The following is an 18,163-nucleotide window of genomic DNA, read 5'->3' on the forward strand; positions in this document are numbered from 1 at the left end:
ACAGCAGCAGTTGGAGCATTGTGGTTTTTTTTTAGCTAGATTACTTGGTGAGATTGTTTTTAGCTTTAAGCTAACTCTGATGTTTTTTTTTTTTTTTACTCTGTTTTGTGTTTTGTGTTCTAAAATGCAAACTAAAGTATATTGACTGAAAACAACCCTAATGTTAATAACTGTAATATGACCTACACTAAATTTGTACTAATTATTTGTTTTGTTTTTTTTGTTCACTTATTTACCACAAAGCAATGTATAAGAAGTAGTAGACATTGAAGCAGTGCACTGAAAGGACATTGAAAGTCTTCAAAAATGCAGAGGCTAAAAGACACTCAAATGGAAACGATACAGTATGAACATCCTTCTAGTCATCCAGCAAGAGAAGATTAGCATCTGCTTAACCATAAGTGTATGCACTGACAAAAGTGCATTTATATATAAATACCCTTTGAAAGACTGGCCAGGGAATAGCCTGAAGAGCTTCTTACGAGACTTAATCCAAGGATGTCTTTAGGCAAGGTCATTCCACCAATGAAGGACGAGGACACTGAGAGAGATTCTGCAGTGCAAGCATGTTAAGATCTCACGGAAGGACACGACAGGCATGCTGAAGAGGAGGAGCAGGATCTGACATAGCTTGTGTGGATGTGTTTCTGAACTATGGCTCGGAGGCAGTGGGGTGGGGTGAGCCCTTTGAGGCTTTGAGAGTTGGAGAGCAAGGGCGAGAGTTTTGTATTTGATTCTTTCTGCCACAGGGAGCTGGTAGAAGGATCTCAGTAAAGGAGACAAATGGGAGAACTTGGGAAGGTTATGGACCATGTGAGCATCGGGATTCTACAGAAGCGATACCATAAGGAAAACAACAAAAAAGGAAGTTTCAGGCTAGCCGTGACAAAGGATTGGACATAAAGAGTCATACATTTTAATGCAACACGGGATTGGGGTGGTTTATATATATATATATATATATATATATATATATATATATATATATATATATATATATATATATATATATATAACCAATATTTACTAAGCTATTTAGAGTATATGTAAAACATTTATTGAGGAAAAAAGCAGAATGACAGTGATCAATCTCGCCTTTGTCTTTGTAGAGATGACGATTTCTTGTCACACATCGCACACGTCAGAAGACCTGGTGTCATGGTGTTGGATGCAATTTCTTATGATGCCAGATCACCTTGAGAACTTTGACAGCCCAATGTTGTGCTTAAACCATATTATATGAAAACAATGTATCTGCTATAAATAAGCGAAAAGTGCAAAAAACTCAATATTCGACAAAAAAACTGCAACAGAAACTGATGCATATTGTGTTTTGAGAGCAGCAGTAGCCAATTCTGCTATTCAAATACTTTTATAAATAGTACAGTGATTAAACAGATTTTTTTTTATACTCTCTGTAATGAAATGTGCAGTTGGTTTAGTGTTCTTTAAGCAATGATAATAATCTCAATATTCTTCAAAAGCATATTGTCCACACAATTTGAAAATGTATCCCACTATGATAAAATATTGTTATGCTGTCTAGCTCTACATACAGTTATAAGACAGAATGAGCCACAGGAAGAAAGAAAGCTGTGTAGCTGTGGGTATAAAATCATATGCTATGGCTGTGATGTATTGGCTCAGCTGAAGTTACCAAAATGTCAAAGCAATTACACAGAGTTCCTGTCCTGTTAAGTGATGAGGGCCCTTAATCTTACAAATGAAAATGTGGTAAAATGGGGAGACCGAGCGAGCGTGGTGAGATCACCCGAGTTCTCCAAATGGATACTCTCCTTTGTTTCAAACTCTCTATTTGTACCAGACACACACTTAAAGATGAAGAACCAATTTTAGAGTTTTTGCAGAGCGGGTACAATTCATGTTCTGCAGAAAGAAACAACAAGTCAGAAGTGCAGACTAAACACCTGTCAGTGCAGACTGTATATCAAACATAATCAGATGTCTGACTACCAGACTTTTACATCCATCTTCTCCACTGATCTCTGTTCTGAAGGCATTCTGTAAATAACAATCAGAGCATTGTGAGCTCAGACTCAGAGTGAGGCCTGACATGGCAGAGTTAGTCTGCGTTAAACTCACATCCAAAACCAGAACACACCACTAAACAGACCTGACACGCAGATAAATAAATAAAGCTGAAGGAGCATAACACTCTGTGGCAACTGCTGCAGAAATTCAGCATGTTTCCTTCTGAAACAAGCATCGCCCCAGAATGTGTTTGGAATGTGTGTGTGTGTGTGTCTGTGTCTGTGTGTGTTTTATGAAGTTTAGCTGACTCAGGACAAATTCACAGTGAAAACATTCTCTGGCTCTGGAACAACAGATACAGCGGCTTCTTTTAACTCTTCGTGTGAAGGTGAGGGATAGGGAGTGCCGGAGTGATTCGTTTTTTGGAAACTCCAAAATTGTGCCAGAGGGGGGGGGTTTGCATATTCTGTAAGCATATATACATACACAGAAAGCACCACAGGCACTGACAGGAGGATACACACATATGCCTTGTTTCAGTAACTAAAGCTTCTAAAACTAAAGTTCTACTAGGGGCCTCCAATGATAAAATTATATTTACCCAACCAAACAACAGCTTCCACCTGTCTCTAAGGCCCTTTTAACTCCTTGCCCCTACTACTTAACCCTCACGCCTCTGGGTGTCCTGAATATTGCCGGAACAGAGACACTAAGTGAAGACCCCCCAAACTGACGGACTGACAACTTGTGGCAATCTGACACACGTCCTTCTACAAACCTATGAATGTGACCCACAGAATATAAGAGACGATGACAGAATGTAGCAAAGTTATTGAGAGTGCTCACTTGCTAAACTTCAGAGTAAAATCAAAACTAACTGTACCAAATGTAGTTTAGACAACAAAGCAAACACAAAACCTAATCTTGGACTGTTGTCTAGACTTTCAAATGTGAAAATGCTTTCAAATGCTGATATTTTAGCTTTTAGATGCTTCATCCCTGCCACCAACAGTTTGGTCGCATACAGTTTTTTTTTTTTTTTTTTTTTTTTTTTTTCCACAGGGTTGGCTCCACACCTGCATTCCATTAGGGTCAATATTTTGCAAAACCGAGGTAAATGATAGGATCTACGGCAAAGATTATCAAATTGTTGTATTTTTGTACATTTCTTAAATGTAAAATGCTTCTTCTTGTTCGCTTAAATCTAGAGTCTATTGGTAGGACTTATGTGGTTCTCTCTCTCTCTCTCTCGCTCTCTCTCTCTATGTGTGTGTTTGTGTTTGTTTGTGTGTATCTGTGTTTGTGAGAGTACTTCGCAGGGTTTTTGCAAAGGTAAAGAGCTGTTAGCTCACTGATACCTACTGGGAAATATGCAAAGAGTAGCTCTGCGGGAGTGTCAAACACACACACAGCAGGGTGTGGTACATGCTGACAGTTTCAGTATTAGATTTATCAAAGCTGTGGGAAGCAAAGCAAGGAGTTTATGAACTTGTTTTTACTTATAAGGAAAAAGTTACGCTATATAACCAATCATCAAACACTATATTAAGACTATATTAACAAATGCTGGGTAGGGTCTTGGTTGGCTCTCAAAACAACCTTGATTCTTTGCAGCTTGGATTCAAAAAGATATTGTACATTTTCCAATAGGATTATGGTCCATGTTGAGATGACTGGGTCTCCCAATTCCTGCCGGAGCACCTTCATACTGGGGATACCCCATTCTACATCATCCCAACGGTGTTGGATTGGTTCAGATCTGGTGAATAGGAAGAGCCTTTTAAAGGGCACTGAACAGTTTTAGGTGACATTTGCAGACTTTTTGTGACTTTGTGCAGAGCAATCTTTGACATAGACATTACCTGACCCACAATTTATGCAGATCATGCAGATAGGTGGTCACCAACAATGCACAAATAAGCTGTACCATTCAAGCAATGATTGATTGGTTTCAACAAGCCCAAAGTGTGCCAAGATTTATTCCTTACACTATTTCACCAATTACACCAAATCTACCAGCTTGGAATGTGGACACAAATCAAGACAGGTCCATGGATTGATGTCAAATTATTACTCTACCATAAATAGTGAACTTCCTCAGTAGTGTAAATCAGTGACCTATTTCAGCATAAGTGTAAAAGTGCTTGGTAAAGAATTACAGTGCATGCTGTACATTACATGGTGTTACTTTAGTTTGCAATGCCATATGCAAAACTAGGACTGCACAACACAGCATTTTCGCATTTTCATCACAATGTGCACATGCACAATGTCTCCAACAGCAAATATATCATAAAACATGCCGTGCTAGAACTTGCATAATACAGTAGGTAAATATGCAATGTTCTCATTTTCCATAGCATACATCTCAATATACTGTTTAGCAATCATGCATATCATTTTGACCACCTCCTTGTTTTTTCACCTATTATTCATTCTTCCAGCTCCACTGAGCACATAGGAGCACTTTGTAGTTCTATAAGTACTTTTTGTTTCTCTGTATTATCCTTATTTCACCCTGTTCTTCAATGGTCAGTTGTGCTGGTACGAGAGGATCAGTGTCACTGTTGACCCGCTACCACCAAAATGTTTTCCAATATTGTGAAGCACTATGCAAAATTGTCCCTTTAAACAACAATCTTAGTTTGATCCTTCTTTTCCTCCATTCCATATGCAAGGATCACAGTTTAGAATGGAAAGGACACTCGTAGCTGAGTACCAGTTACCACATCAACTGGAGCGTGACCGGATCCCTGTCTCCAGTGAAATATTAAAACAGAAGCATGCAGCAGTTCAGGTCACGACATGCAGCTGGAGCCCTTTGAGCCTGTGAGTCTGTCCCAGTGTTCAGTGGAGTCACACATGTGGAGCAGAGAAACCCCAGCTCTAATTCTGCAGCCCAGCCACAAATGCCATTATTCCAGAAGAGAGGAAAACGCTGGAGAAATTCCCCTGAGAATGTTTGACATCTGAAATGGAGGGAGGTGGCGTGTATAATGCACAGGCAGTGGAGTGTTACAATTTCTCATTATGAGTGAGAGAGAGAGAGAGAGAGAGAGAGAGAGAGAGAGAGAGAGAGAGAGAGAGAGAGAGAAAGAGAATCCAGCTTTCACTGAGACTGACTTGGTTCAGTGAGGTCTAATGATCTTTATTTCTTTGGGTCATTTGCTTCAATCGGGCAGCATTACATTTGCTTCATCTTTCCATTTGCATTTTTCAAGCTGAGACTCCTATGATTGTGTTCCATGTGTAGGTTGACATTAAATGCTACATTATTTTACTATTCCTCTTTTAAATTCAATTATGTATCCCTCTTCCACAGGTAGAAAAAAGCCATATCTCATGGTTCTCAGATCCTCACAAAGTACAGTATAACCCGAGACAATTTCTTAATATTACATATTAAGGAACAAGAGGGTTCATGGCATACCCAAATAACCAAATGATATTTTTAAAAGCAACAGAGTGCTCATATATCTTACACATTATATTGAGACACCACAGAGAACCCAGAGAAGCTGCAGAGTACCCAAAGTATCCACAAAATACCCAAAGAACCAAAGGAATATTCTTAGAAGCTTTTATTTTTTAGAACCTACTACTTACCCAGACAAGACACAAAGTACATGAATATTCCATATAATGCCCACATAACCAAGGACTACAGAATATGATAGATAATTTACAGAATATCTATGGAGACAACTCCATAAGCACTTTATGACAGCTGACATAAACGCACAAAAACCTCAAAAAGCATCCAAAAGCGTCAACTGTCATAAAAGCTGCTTTTGTTCATTTTTATGTCTAGTTGATGTAAGCACAATGAACACTATAAGTGCCATGGCCCTCCAGGACCTTTAACACCCATGATGCAAGCTATTTACACTTGAGCAATACTGTTCACATGGTGAAGCTCATGACACTTCTTCACTGAATTATCAGGTTTATTTCTGATTCAGTGATAATCTGATGGCTGTATTACATTTTCTGAGCCACTGACAGATCTGACTATGAGAGTGTGAACAGATCACATGGAGAAAATAGCATACTGTCAGAGTCATCCAGCTGTCTCCTGTCTGACTGCTTCACATACATGTGTTATTGCATCACACTGACTCACTGTGTGTGTGTGTGTGTGTGTGTGTGTGTGTGTGTGTGTGTTCTAGGGGGTTGTTTGTCCTAACAAAGACACAAAGACAAGCACATGTGTACAAGCAACACACAGCAAAGCACAAGAAAAAAAAAAAGCTTAAATGAAAGTTGGAAGTGGGATTGTCCAGAGTCAGTGACCCAGCACCAAAGAGTCCAAACAAAGGACATGCTTTGAGACTTCTGTTCAATACAGCAAACTACTTCTATGGGCTCAGCGTCCAGGTAAAGATTAGTGATCGACCAAGGCCTCAACTAAATGAATGGCTTTATTTGGAAGTGTCTGAACAACTCACAGCACATTCAGTGAGTTTATGTCCATTAGTGGAAGAGTCTTCTGCAAAGATGTGACCTTCTTAAGGACACCGAATGGGGCAAAAAGATCTAAACTCATCCGTATCGTTCGTATGGTATATCGACTTTTGTTTTGTTGAAACTTTTTTGGGGAATAAAATGCTAAAACAACTCACACAACAGCAATTCTTTGAAAATAAACATCTAATACTAAGAAATGCACTAAAGGCAAGTAAACATTGGAAGTGCTTTTTAATAAGTGTGTCATTTGTCTAGGATAAGGTACTGTATGTAAATACTGTAAATTTGTAAAATGCAGCTGTTGGAGTAACATAATCTATTAATAGATGGACCATATTATCATTAATCACTGCTGACTGTGTTACTGTCTAACACAGGTAGTGACTGATAACCTCATGGGCACTTATTATATTTAATACAATCCTCAAAAAGGAAAACATTATTTCTTAAAGTCTGTGTTTATACTACAGGTTTGTAATTTGTAATATTGTCAAGAAGCTAAAAAATGTTAGAGGTGATGTCTCTTGAAGTTTGAGTACCTCCCCTTTAAAATATGTTGAATCGTGTTGAACACTTTTATTTTTATTTGATCAGCTTAAAATAGACACAAAAGAAATTTTGCCATTGAACTTCTTACAACTTTACAACTGGCGTTTTTTGGCCGCCTAATAATACAAGGTTTGGAAACCAGTGGACTATACTTTCATGTATGTTCTGTGCAGTCTTAAAAAAACCTACAAAAGCCACTGTAGAGTAGACCGAAATTACACGCACACTGACCTCATTCTGTGCAACTACTTTTCAACCAAGCTAAACAGGTCAGCTCCACACACTAAACAGGTTAGCACTAAGCCTGGCCCTTTGTCAGAACTGTACCGGATCAAAGCCACAGTGCTGTAAGTCTCTGGATGAACATTTCTGTGGAAGAAATCTAACAATAGACTGCAGCAAACTGAGGCACTGTGCTGATCAACCCTCCCTTATCTCTCTCACTCTCTTTCTGTCCTTTTATCATCTCTTTCAGATTAATAAAAGAGTGATTCAATTCCAACTATTGGTGTTCTCTGTTCCAAAACCTTGAAATGACTAACCTACGCAGAAGAAAATAAAAAAGACTGGAAAGAAAAAAAAGGGAAAGAAAGAGAATGATGAAGTAGACTATCTAGGACAAAAGAGGGAGGATAAGGGATAAGAAAGTATAGAATCAAACATTAATAGATACAGTGTATAGTGTTCAGAGCGTATAGCCGTAGCAGAGCATGAATTAAGCAATAGAAGCAATAGGAAAAGAAAATCTTAGACAGTCTCAATCCAGAGCTTTCCTCAAGTTAGGAGCACTGGGGATACATAAATAGTTTCTGTTCTCTCTCTCTCTCTCTCTCTCTCTCTCTCTCTCTTCTTTAGTTTCACTTTTGATAACTAATGTTTCTATTTTCATAAAAGCTGCAGATGGATGTCATTGTTTTAAGGTGCACCTGTGTCTATAATATCTTCTGGTTCTCTCCTTTTAGTTAGGTTTGTATAATCAGATCTGCCTTCTCTCTGATAATCAGAGAGAGTTTCCTGCTACCCTTTCAGATCAGTTGCTGAATGATATGTTTATATAGTATCATCAGTAGTTTTCTTCATCGCTACATTGACTACAGTATATATCAGTACACCTTGTATACTGAATAGCAACAGACTTATGTAAAGATGTATAGATCTATTTTATATGGATTCATCAACAATTCTAAATAGTTTTCAGGCAGAGGAGGATGATTCTCTATTTTGTGTCCGTGCAAATAAATTTGATTTAATTAGATTTGATCTAGAACTAGAGCTAGAACAACCCAATGTGGAGCTTGGAAAAGTTCACTACCTGGTTTTACTACAATGTCATTTTTTTTTTCTCTGATGAAAATATGTTAAAACAAATGCACACCAACACACACACACACACACACACACACACACACACACACACACACACACACACACACACACACACAAGCTGAGAAACTCAGAGGGGGTGGCACTGGGAAGAGCGCAGTCAAATGTTGCAGAAAGATTGTGTGTGTGTGTGTGTGTGTGTGTGTGTGTGTGTGTGTGGAATGGATACCCATGCGGCTGGATCAGCGCTGGGCTGCAGAGCAGCTTTGGTTTATGACAGAGGATAAAGGAGCGTGCTAAAGCCAGCCTTCATGCCTATAGGGCCTCACACGCGCCTGTCAGGCAGGCTCTGCTGGAGAGGGATAAGACAACACAAAACTAGACAGATTCTATCAGCGCTGTGTGTGTGCGTGTGTCTGTGAGATTTAGACCAATAGTTGTGCAATAGCTATTTACGCTATACTCTGACATGCCAAAAGTTAAGGCAGGCTCTTGACACGGCAGCAGTATGTGGACAAGCATTGTCGTGTTGAAAGAGCACACTGGAGTGGTGGTGTTTTGCAGGACTTTACTAACTTTATTACCCTTCAGGCACTTTGACAGCCCAAAGTTATGTCAATAGAGTCCTTCAACTAGTGGGTCTACCTGATCTGAACCCACACACTTTCACTATTCCAACAGTTCAATGCTCATCCACATACTGCCGCCATTTCAAGTGCCGCCTTGATACACAGATGCTATTTGCCGTGGTGAGTCTTATAGCCAGACCTATCACTGAAAATGTGACGCTATTTGATGTGCTATCAACACTATGTGTGAGAATGTTCAAAATGCATGAGACAGAGCATCGTAGGACACCATTAGGAACCTCTACAACTCCGTGGCAAGACTCTGGCAAAATGCGTTACTGTATGTGTAGCTCAATCAATATGACCAAGAGATCCCCATATCATTATAAATGTTTTATCATGTATTGTTTCTTCTGAATGGCATGGCAATTTGTCACTTCCTTATTGGTGCAACTGTTTGTTTGATGATGCATATATGTATCTGCTATAAACCACCACTTATAATCAAATAACCAGTAGTTTATTTACAAATTTCGCCATATAGGTTAGCATACCCTAAATATCATTAAACAATGTTTAACCCTATATTAAACCATTAAACACACATTATTGTTCAAATCCAACATCCAATATTTGCATTAAAATACATAATGTACTTCATCATTGTGCAATAATGTTATGTTTTATATAAATGCCCTAAAGAGAAAATGCATTGAGTATAATAACACAAAATGAATCCATAATAAAGGCAACAAAAGGCCTTGCTGTCTGTACACTGTGTCTGTAAATGCACTGAATAGTCTAGACTTGAACAACAAAACACCAGAACAATTTACCCAGCACCTCAACCATATGCCTTTTTTCTCTTTAAATAAAACTCTACATAATATAATCAGACAGCACACTGCACTGTTAACTTCAGCATCATTAGGCCTGGGATTTCCAGCCTAATTTTTAATACAGTTATGCATTAACTTCCTAGACTGAATACGTCTAGTATATGTGTTCATCTGAAACTAATTAAAAGTAGGAGTAGGAGAAAATGTTGTTCTTGTGTTTTGTTTTTTTTTTTTTCTTCATTTTGTTAAATAACATTGTTTTGCATTTGTATTTCTGTGAAAATGCAAGGCCATTTGCATAGCATTTGCATATCAAGCAACTACAACATATCGGGTTGAGTATTATCAGAAAGTTGCTGAGAACGGAGGAAAGTGGGGTAATGATTTAAAAAGGACACAAAATCAAGACAACCATTATTAAGTGGTTTATCTAAATAAATTAATAAATAAATGTCAAGACTTTTTTCTCTATTTTTCTTTTTTTGCCTTTTTTTCTCCCTCTTCAACAAAATAACATCCAGGAAACCTCTCAGTGTCATCTGGCCTCTTTTGGGAACACTAAGAACAAAATCTATAATCTGGTTTAGATCATCCAGAGTAATCTCCAATAAATACAGTTCCAATCAAAGCTTTAATCCCATATCTACACGCCACATCAAACTCCCATTTCATGGCTAGGAGGCAGAGGACTGTGAGAAATAAAAATCCCAGATATTCCAACGTCTGATCAAGTTTAATTCTGAATGTTCCAGAAGGGAATATGTCTAGATCTGATCAGACTGATCAGGGTCTGTCTGCACACAGAGAGATTGACTCTCTTTTAGCAGCAGAAAAAAAAAAACATTCATTTATAAGCCCTCTGATCATTCTTAAAGCTTTTTGTTTTTATAACACACATTTAATCATAACTTATTTTACACAACAATGTCCAACCTATTTATATAACGGACTAACTGTGCTCTGTTCTGATTGGCTTGCATGAAGGCACTGATTTTGGGGAAATGATGCTCAGTGGCTACCATCTTTCTGTTACTGGGATTGCTAAGGGGATTTTTATGTTGTTGTTGTGGGAGGTTATGTGTGCGTGTGTGTTTTATGCATTCATTTAGTTTAGCTGTGGTGGTTCCACTGGTGAAGTGTTATTCTCCCTCCTGGTGTTAGGGTGGAGGGTAAATAAGGGTCATTTCAGTGTCAGACCACTGTTTAAATAGAGAACGATCATTCATTGCTAGTTATTTCTCTCTCTCTCTCTCTTTTGCTAATATAAAGCTGCTGAACAGGACTTTAAGTTGGTCTTTTTACTTGGCCCCCCGTAACGCTACAGTAACACTGGTATCTCATATGGTTTGATGAGTGTTTTCTGTGTAATCATGGGAAGAAAATCAGCCAAAATCCTGTATGTACATACAGAAACAGTACACCTAACCACATTTAACTAATTTAATATAATAAAAGTGTCTTGTATCTAAGTATCTTTTTCTATTGATTTTAGGTAGTTCAAAAATTAACATATATTTCAGCTATTGTTACGCAATAATACTTAAAACAAGCATAGATTTCTACATTACAAAAAGATATAGAGAAAAATATATAAAGCAAAAGAATTTCATTATTTCATTTTGTTGTTTTTCATTAATATTTAACAGTAATACTGCACCATCTGACATTACACTATAATTAAAATAAAGATCCATATTGCAATTTACATCATATTGAATTACACTATAGAGTGCGTTAAAAACCTATTAGCCAAATTTTAATCAAGTATGATTAAATATTAGTTTGCATGAATTTTAACCAAAAATAAAAGAAACCAGGAACTGATTTGAACTCGTTCTAGATTCTCTGATCACCCACTGAAACATTTATTTAATGTTTAGTGGGATCATTTGAATATCACATTTTCTTAATTATCAATATTGCAAAAGATGCACTGTTTTACGGCTCAGTTTGTAAAAACCCAGTTCATCTTTCACTCCATAACTAGCGGTTCTGCTTTAGCGCTGATGAAAAAGCCGTGGCTGTACTGCAGTCTGCAGTTATTCAAGGTAAAGTGCGAGTCTCGGGTTACACTGCAAGCGCGGCAGATTTCTGAAGTGAAACGGGGTCGCTCCCAGACTCCGGCTCATCCATTTCCGGAGCTTTCTCACGGAGCAAGCGCCAAGCTGGGTTTCATATGACGGCTCTTCTCCCCGCTGGGTTTTGAGGTACCGCGCTCTCATCCATCTCACAGAACCTCTCTAACACCCGGTCATCACCCCTAATTAGAGAAAACCCCCCTTAAAAATAGGGCAGCGGAGAGAGAGCGGAGCTGGTGCGAGGGACGAAAGCAAGGTTGATCAACAATTAAGTATCCATCTTAAGTACGGCTGGCCCCGAAAAAGTGTCCATGGGAGCTGCTCTGCGGTAACTTAATTAAGTGATTAAATTGATGCCCCAAATGACCCCCTACAGTGAGAAGATCTATTAAGGAAGGACAGTGCATTTGTCTTGGGAATGGCTTGTTAAAGATGAGTATGCAAATCCTCAGCTAATATGACTTTGCGAGCGCACTGAGGGTGGAGGAATAAACGCAATGCTTGAGCAAACAAGCGGGAATGTTCTGTACTGTAGCTCTGTGGATGATTTTAGCTGTTGGATATGCGGATATTCAAGCTAATGTTAGCATTTATTTAGTTAATTTAGTTTAATTTATGTTATATGCATAGAAAAATTACATGTGTTTAGGTTTATTATCACCCCTACTGGATAGATGTGTGAACGGTTTGGTTCAACATTAGTTAATTTCCATTTTTTGTTTTTTATTGTACCTAAATATTTTGCAGTAAGTTTACCTAGCAACTGTGTAACTGTGACAATATAGAATAGACGTTATAGAATAGAACTATGAGATGATTTGTTTTTTTTGTTTTTTTTTTTTTTTATGAAAACTGTAAAGCAATCACCTTTATACACTTTGTATTTTAATATCAAAGAAACAGACTTGTTTAGGTGTTGGTTGCTTAGATGTTGCTAGATGTTTGCTAAGTATTGCCATACTTTAGTAACCAGCCACTATGGCACTGATTAATGATACCTTTCCTTAAATACTGGAGAACAATAACATTCTGGCAAATAGTAGAACGCTGTGTTCGGCTAATAGAGTTGTGTCCATAAACCTTTGGCTAAAATGTGAAACGAAAAAAATGTGACCAAAATATTACTAATATTAATATTAGTCCAAAAATGAGTTTATTTCTAAACATTTTACCAGCTGTACCAATTGGAAAAATGTCTGTATATCAGTTCACTAAGTATAATACATAAAACTATGCTATTAGTTTTACAATTGTGATATTACATAGCCTGCAAAATGTGCCCTGTAAGGCAGTTGGAAATTTTGGGTTTAAAGTTTATAAACACATTTCAATATATTTCTTTTGCATCTTATTTTTTTTCTTTTTTGTTGTGGGACCAGAAATTAGGGGGAATAACAGTAAAACAGTAAAACGTAAGAAGATTGTTTGCCTATTGCAATAAAATATATAATTGAATTGGGGTTTTAACTGTATTCTTTAAATATAATGTATATATAAATATGTAAGCTACAAATAGATGACACAACTTCTTCTTTCTAAATACAAAAGAAATATCTAAAACTAATGAATGTGTTCATCAGCTGCTGGTAAAGATACACATAAATGAACTGAACAGCCAAGTTCTACCACCTCCACTGTTCTCTGAGAAATTACATTTTTATTCAAACAGCAAAAACAATTCAAACGTGCACCTCAATTTGGGTCAAGACAAGCAAGATACCCAAAGTGAACTAAAAATGTCCAAAAAAGACATTTCAATGACCTTCAGTGAGCATCAGCAGCACACAAAGTAACGGTAACTTCTCAACAAGTTGAGTCTACAAGTATTGCATCAGCTGTAGTTCACCGCCCGGCCCGGCCTCACCCCTCTTCCCTGTGAAATGTAAATAAGCAAAGCTCTCGGGGGTAGCCGGCTCGGCTCTGATGTCGACAGTGGAGCTCTCCCAGCGGGAGAGACCCTCCCTCCCCCTCTCGCGGGCAGCCAAGTGAAACCGATCAGGACACTTCCTCACATTCCGGGTCACCGGCACACTCACTACAGTCCAGATTATGCCACCTCTGCCGCTGCGGGCGCGGTAGGGGAGGAACGCTCGCCGCATGGACCTCATGGAAAGCCACGGGGGAATTTGGGGCAATAGACATACGTCCACCTGCCTCCTGCCGTGTGACTACAATGATATTTTTTTACATCAAGGGCTTCAGTGTGTGTAGTGTGAACTTTCAGTGTGAGAGGAGGGCTGCATTCCGATGGAGGGATTGAAAGAATGCCAGAGAATGTCAGTAGTTTCTTCTGGGACAGGATGGGAATTGTGAGCAGAGCCTTAGAGTACGGCTAGGCAAGACTGGGTCACTTCAGCAGGAGTTGGCTTTAAATGTGAGTCAGCTTTAAATGTCAACATTTCTTATTTATTTTTAGCCAAACATAACAGATATACAGTTCAGAGCATTTATACTGAACAATTCCTTGTTCTATTTCAACCCTATTTTAATGAAGGATTAGCTATTAAAAGTGCCTTTACCTCAATGCACCCGGGAAGCATTCAGGGCTCCCTTGCTCAGACTGAGTGAGGGAAAGAGCTGATAGGAAGCAGATAAACTTCAAGTTTAAGGTCATTTTGTTATGTAAGTAAATCAAATAAAGCATTCAGTATCACTTGTTACACTTAGTATCAGTTTACTGTTGTTTTCCAACTGAAAGACACAAGCTGTACAAGGCTAGAATAGTAGCATTACCTGAACTATCTTACTAATCTAGCTATAGCATCTGTTTGTATACCAAAAGACCAACAGCCTTTTTATGTGTATTTAATTTCACTCACATTCAAATTGAGTAGGAAGCTACATTTGTGACTACAATAACTGGAATTGCTGAGGTAAATATATGATTAGAATAGAACTACTAAAGTAAATGCATGATTAAAATAGAACTACTGAAATAAATTCATGATTAGAATAGCACAACTGAAGAAAATGTATGATTCGAGTAGCACTGCTTAAGTAATATACATATACAAGTTTATAGTGTTCAATAAATACATTTCTTTAGTTATAAATGTGCACATTCATTTGAAGGTATTTAAATTATTCAGTGGTACAAAAAGTGGCAAAATGAATAAAAACCTGTGAATAACTGAGTTTATTGAGTATTCTGCCTTTGGATGCCAAATGTTTTATTTTGTTCAATTTTGGTTTCTGTCTAAAAATCATGTAAAATGCGTCTCTAGTATCAAGCCTCCAGTTCAGCCACCAGCGACTAGCGTTCAAACTCCAGTACAAACCTCCTCACCGGTGGCGTTACCTAGCAACCCTCTCCCGAGGCCTGCGTCTAGGTAGAGGGGGTAATTCATCAGCAAGTGAATCCCGATAGGGGGAAATACGCAGATACCTGCAGCTTATCCCAACACACACGCCTGAGAGAGTCAGACCCGAGCATGCTGCCTATCAATTACCCAGTCAAACTCAGCCAGCAGGGAATCCGCCAGTAAATAAGCAAGGTTCTCTCAGGATGCGGAATCAAGTCAAGCTCCATGCTGTTTCTGACAAGCAGGACACTTTTTGGCAGTCTTGGTGGGTTTAACCCAACAGCCCTGACCCGGTGGAATAATGTGCAGATGCGTAACAGGTCATATTCCTGGCTAGCGCACTACCAGGGTCAAAGGAGCCTGTGGTTCCTCCTGTGGAGATAACGGAGGAATATACTGTAGCTTAGACTTCAAAATGCTGAAATGCTTCATTAAAGGAGAAGAAAAAGATAAGTCACCAATTAGACAGTTTCTAATATCATTTCATTTTATTCACTGCAACATTAGCACTGTTAAGTGTCATGTTGCTTTAAACATGGCACATTTAACACCAGGTTAAAATGAAGCACTTGGTTGAAGGCTGAATATGTAATACTGAACACATTTGTTCAGCACAGATGCTAAGATAGACAGATAGCCAAAGTACCTTTACTTCCTCAGCCCTGTACTGTTTCAACTTTGTGAAAGTGTAATATACTGATACCAAGCATGACACGTGATTTTAAATGCTTAGTTTAATTAAATTTACAATATGTGAGTAGAATGTAAAAATTATTTATTGGATCTCCCTAATGGCTCTTAGGATGAAACCCAACTAACAATTTTTGATTAGTAGAATGTTTTCTAAATGTTACAATTAACAATTAACATGTTCTTCATGTACAATTTTAAGCAACATTTGTAAATGTTCTGGCAACATTGCAGAAACATCACTGGTGTCAAATGTATTTATTTTTAGATGTGGGATTGTTACTTTTAATGTTTCCATAATGTTAGTATTATATTAGCTGGCAACATTATATGAGTTTGTGATGCAAACCATAATTATGTCACTTGTTTTCAGAACCTTCTTGGAAACATATCTCTCTAATATTACAGGCTATCCTTCTTAAACCTTTTCAAAGCATTGCTAAATGTTCTTATAGTGTTCTGTATCAGATGCAGAAACTAAAAAAAAAAGGATTTTAAATATGCAATTCATTGTTTTTTTTTTTGTTTTTGTTTTTTGTTTTTTTTTTTCTCACAAATTAGTATTTTCTGTTGCCAAATTTACGATGTGTTACTACTGTCAAATCTATGCTGTAAGTATGGTGTAGGTTCGGCATAGCAGTGTACTCTATGACATACCCAAAGTCACAGCTTGACATATACATATAAAGCATTTAAGAGTTACAGCCTTATAGAATGTTATTAGTCATTCACGTATGACATCCAAAGCTCGTACCTACATTGTATACCCCAACCTAGTACTACTAGATACTACTGATAGTTCTGATACTACCACACAAAAACAATACTGATAGCAATACACATTTCCAGAAAAAAACTGAACATAGAGATTACCAAACTATGCAAGAACGTGCTGACAACGAAACAAAGTATATCTTATGCACAAATGTAACTTCAAATCACAGCAATGCAGTTCACAACAACTGCAACGACTGCAACTGATCTGATTAAAAAAGCATTGCAGTTCAGCTTTAGTTACAGAAACTGAACGGATTCAATAACTGTAAAGATCTTCTCTGTATGATTTTTTTCATAAAAGGCACTCTTGTTCAACAGCTATCAGCTTCAACTCCAACATAATCTGCTCAATGGTCTGTTTCAGCCACCATTGTTCATAATATAGCCAGCAGCTCCTTACAGTAGCAAAGAAACCATCGCCAACTAGAGTTTTGGAGGTGTAATTGCAGAACAACTTCCACACGCTATGTTGTTCCATCACGGAACCATCAATTTGCCCTTTACATCCTCTAACCTACCAGTCTGTCCAAGTTATTTTGCCCAGGATGCTTAAAAGAAGAAGTTTACTATCTGTTTGATCATGTGATCAACTTTAGAATTGCAATGCTTTTCCAAAAAAAGAAAAACAACACAAGTGAAATGTTCCACTCTGCCATATTCTCAGCAAACCAAAATAAAATCAACTAATGAGAAAAAGGAAGGGTTGCGTTAAAGAGGGCAAAGAATAAGGGTTTGAGAATGTTATCTCTTTTTTTGGCAGCAAATTAAAAGCCCCTGTAAGTCATCCAAACCGCAGTCCAAGCTGACAATGCCCCTCGGTCGAGGGAGCAGAATTTCATCAGCTCTAACAGTATGAACATCATGAACATCCAGCATGAACTCCAGCAGAAAAGTAAGCCGCATTAGGCAAAGAAAACAACAAAAGTAAGAACAAATAATTCAAAACTAATAAATAAATGTAGAAATATCACTGGGCTTACCTTCCACAGAGTATTCTTCTTCTCCAGAAATGAAGGAAGAAGGGCGGCCGAGGGGGGAGAAAGAAAAAGAGAGAGAAAAAGAGAGAGAGAAATTAATTAGTAACTGGAATTATTGAGTCAAACAGCCAAAAGTACAACGAGTGACGTCTCAATTCATCTCCATTTATGAATTAGTCATTTTCAAAGCGGCTGAAACTGGGAAATCATACAATGCAGCATCTCCCAGAAAGACTTCTCACAGAATAAATATATAAACACAAATACATAAATAAATAAAGAGTATTTTATTTATAGAGTACAGTAGCATCATTAAGGGTTCAGAACATGATAACATGATGTGAGGTGTCTTTAAAAAGAATAAAGCCAATAACATCAACACTTTTAGAGTATTGTTCTCGTAAGTACAGTGACATGTAGAGAAATGTCACGGAACAGGAACTAGTATTGTGCCCCATGACTTTTGCCATCTGTCACTGAAGGTAAAGAATGCTGCACTGAGCTGCTGTGAATGTGGATGTGATTTCTAGCCAGACACCGCCACTCACAATCATTACCACTCACAGCACTGTCCACTGTGGGTGGTAATGCCTTCTGTGA

General features: G+C 37.9%; 1 protein-coding gene across 15 annotated transcripts in view; it reads right to left on the reverse strand.

Annotated features, from left to right (window-relative positions):
* Positions 1–18,163, reverse strand: part of LOC103040758 (neurexin-2) — an 848,474-nt gene that overhangs the window by 670,101 nt on the left and 160,210 nt on the right. For 11 of the 15 annotated variants that reach the window (XM_022681894.2, XM_049472606.1, XM_049472605.1 and 8 more), the window contains exon 3: positions 17,567–17,587. In XM_022681894.2, the coding sequence (XP_022537615.1) occupies positions 17,567–17,587 (21 nt within the window). The remainder of the gene's footprint in view (positions 1–17,566; positions 17,588–18,163) is intronic. The other 4 variants (XM_022681896.2, XM_022681890.2, XM_022681895.2 and 1 more) reach the window with 2 other exon arrangements.

The sequence above is a fragment of the Astyanax mexicanus genome, chromosome 25, assembly GCF_023375975.1.
Source record: "Astyanax mexicanus isolate ESR-SI-001 chromosome 25, AstMex3_surface, whole genome shotgun sequence".
Taxonomy (NCBI): domain Eukaryota; kingdom Metazoa; phylum Chordata; class Actinopteri; order Characiformes; family Acestrorhamphidae; genus Astyanax; species Astyanax mexicanus.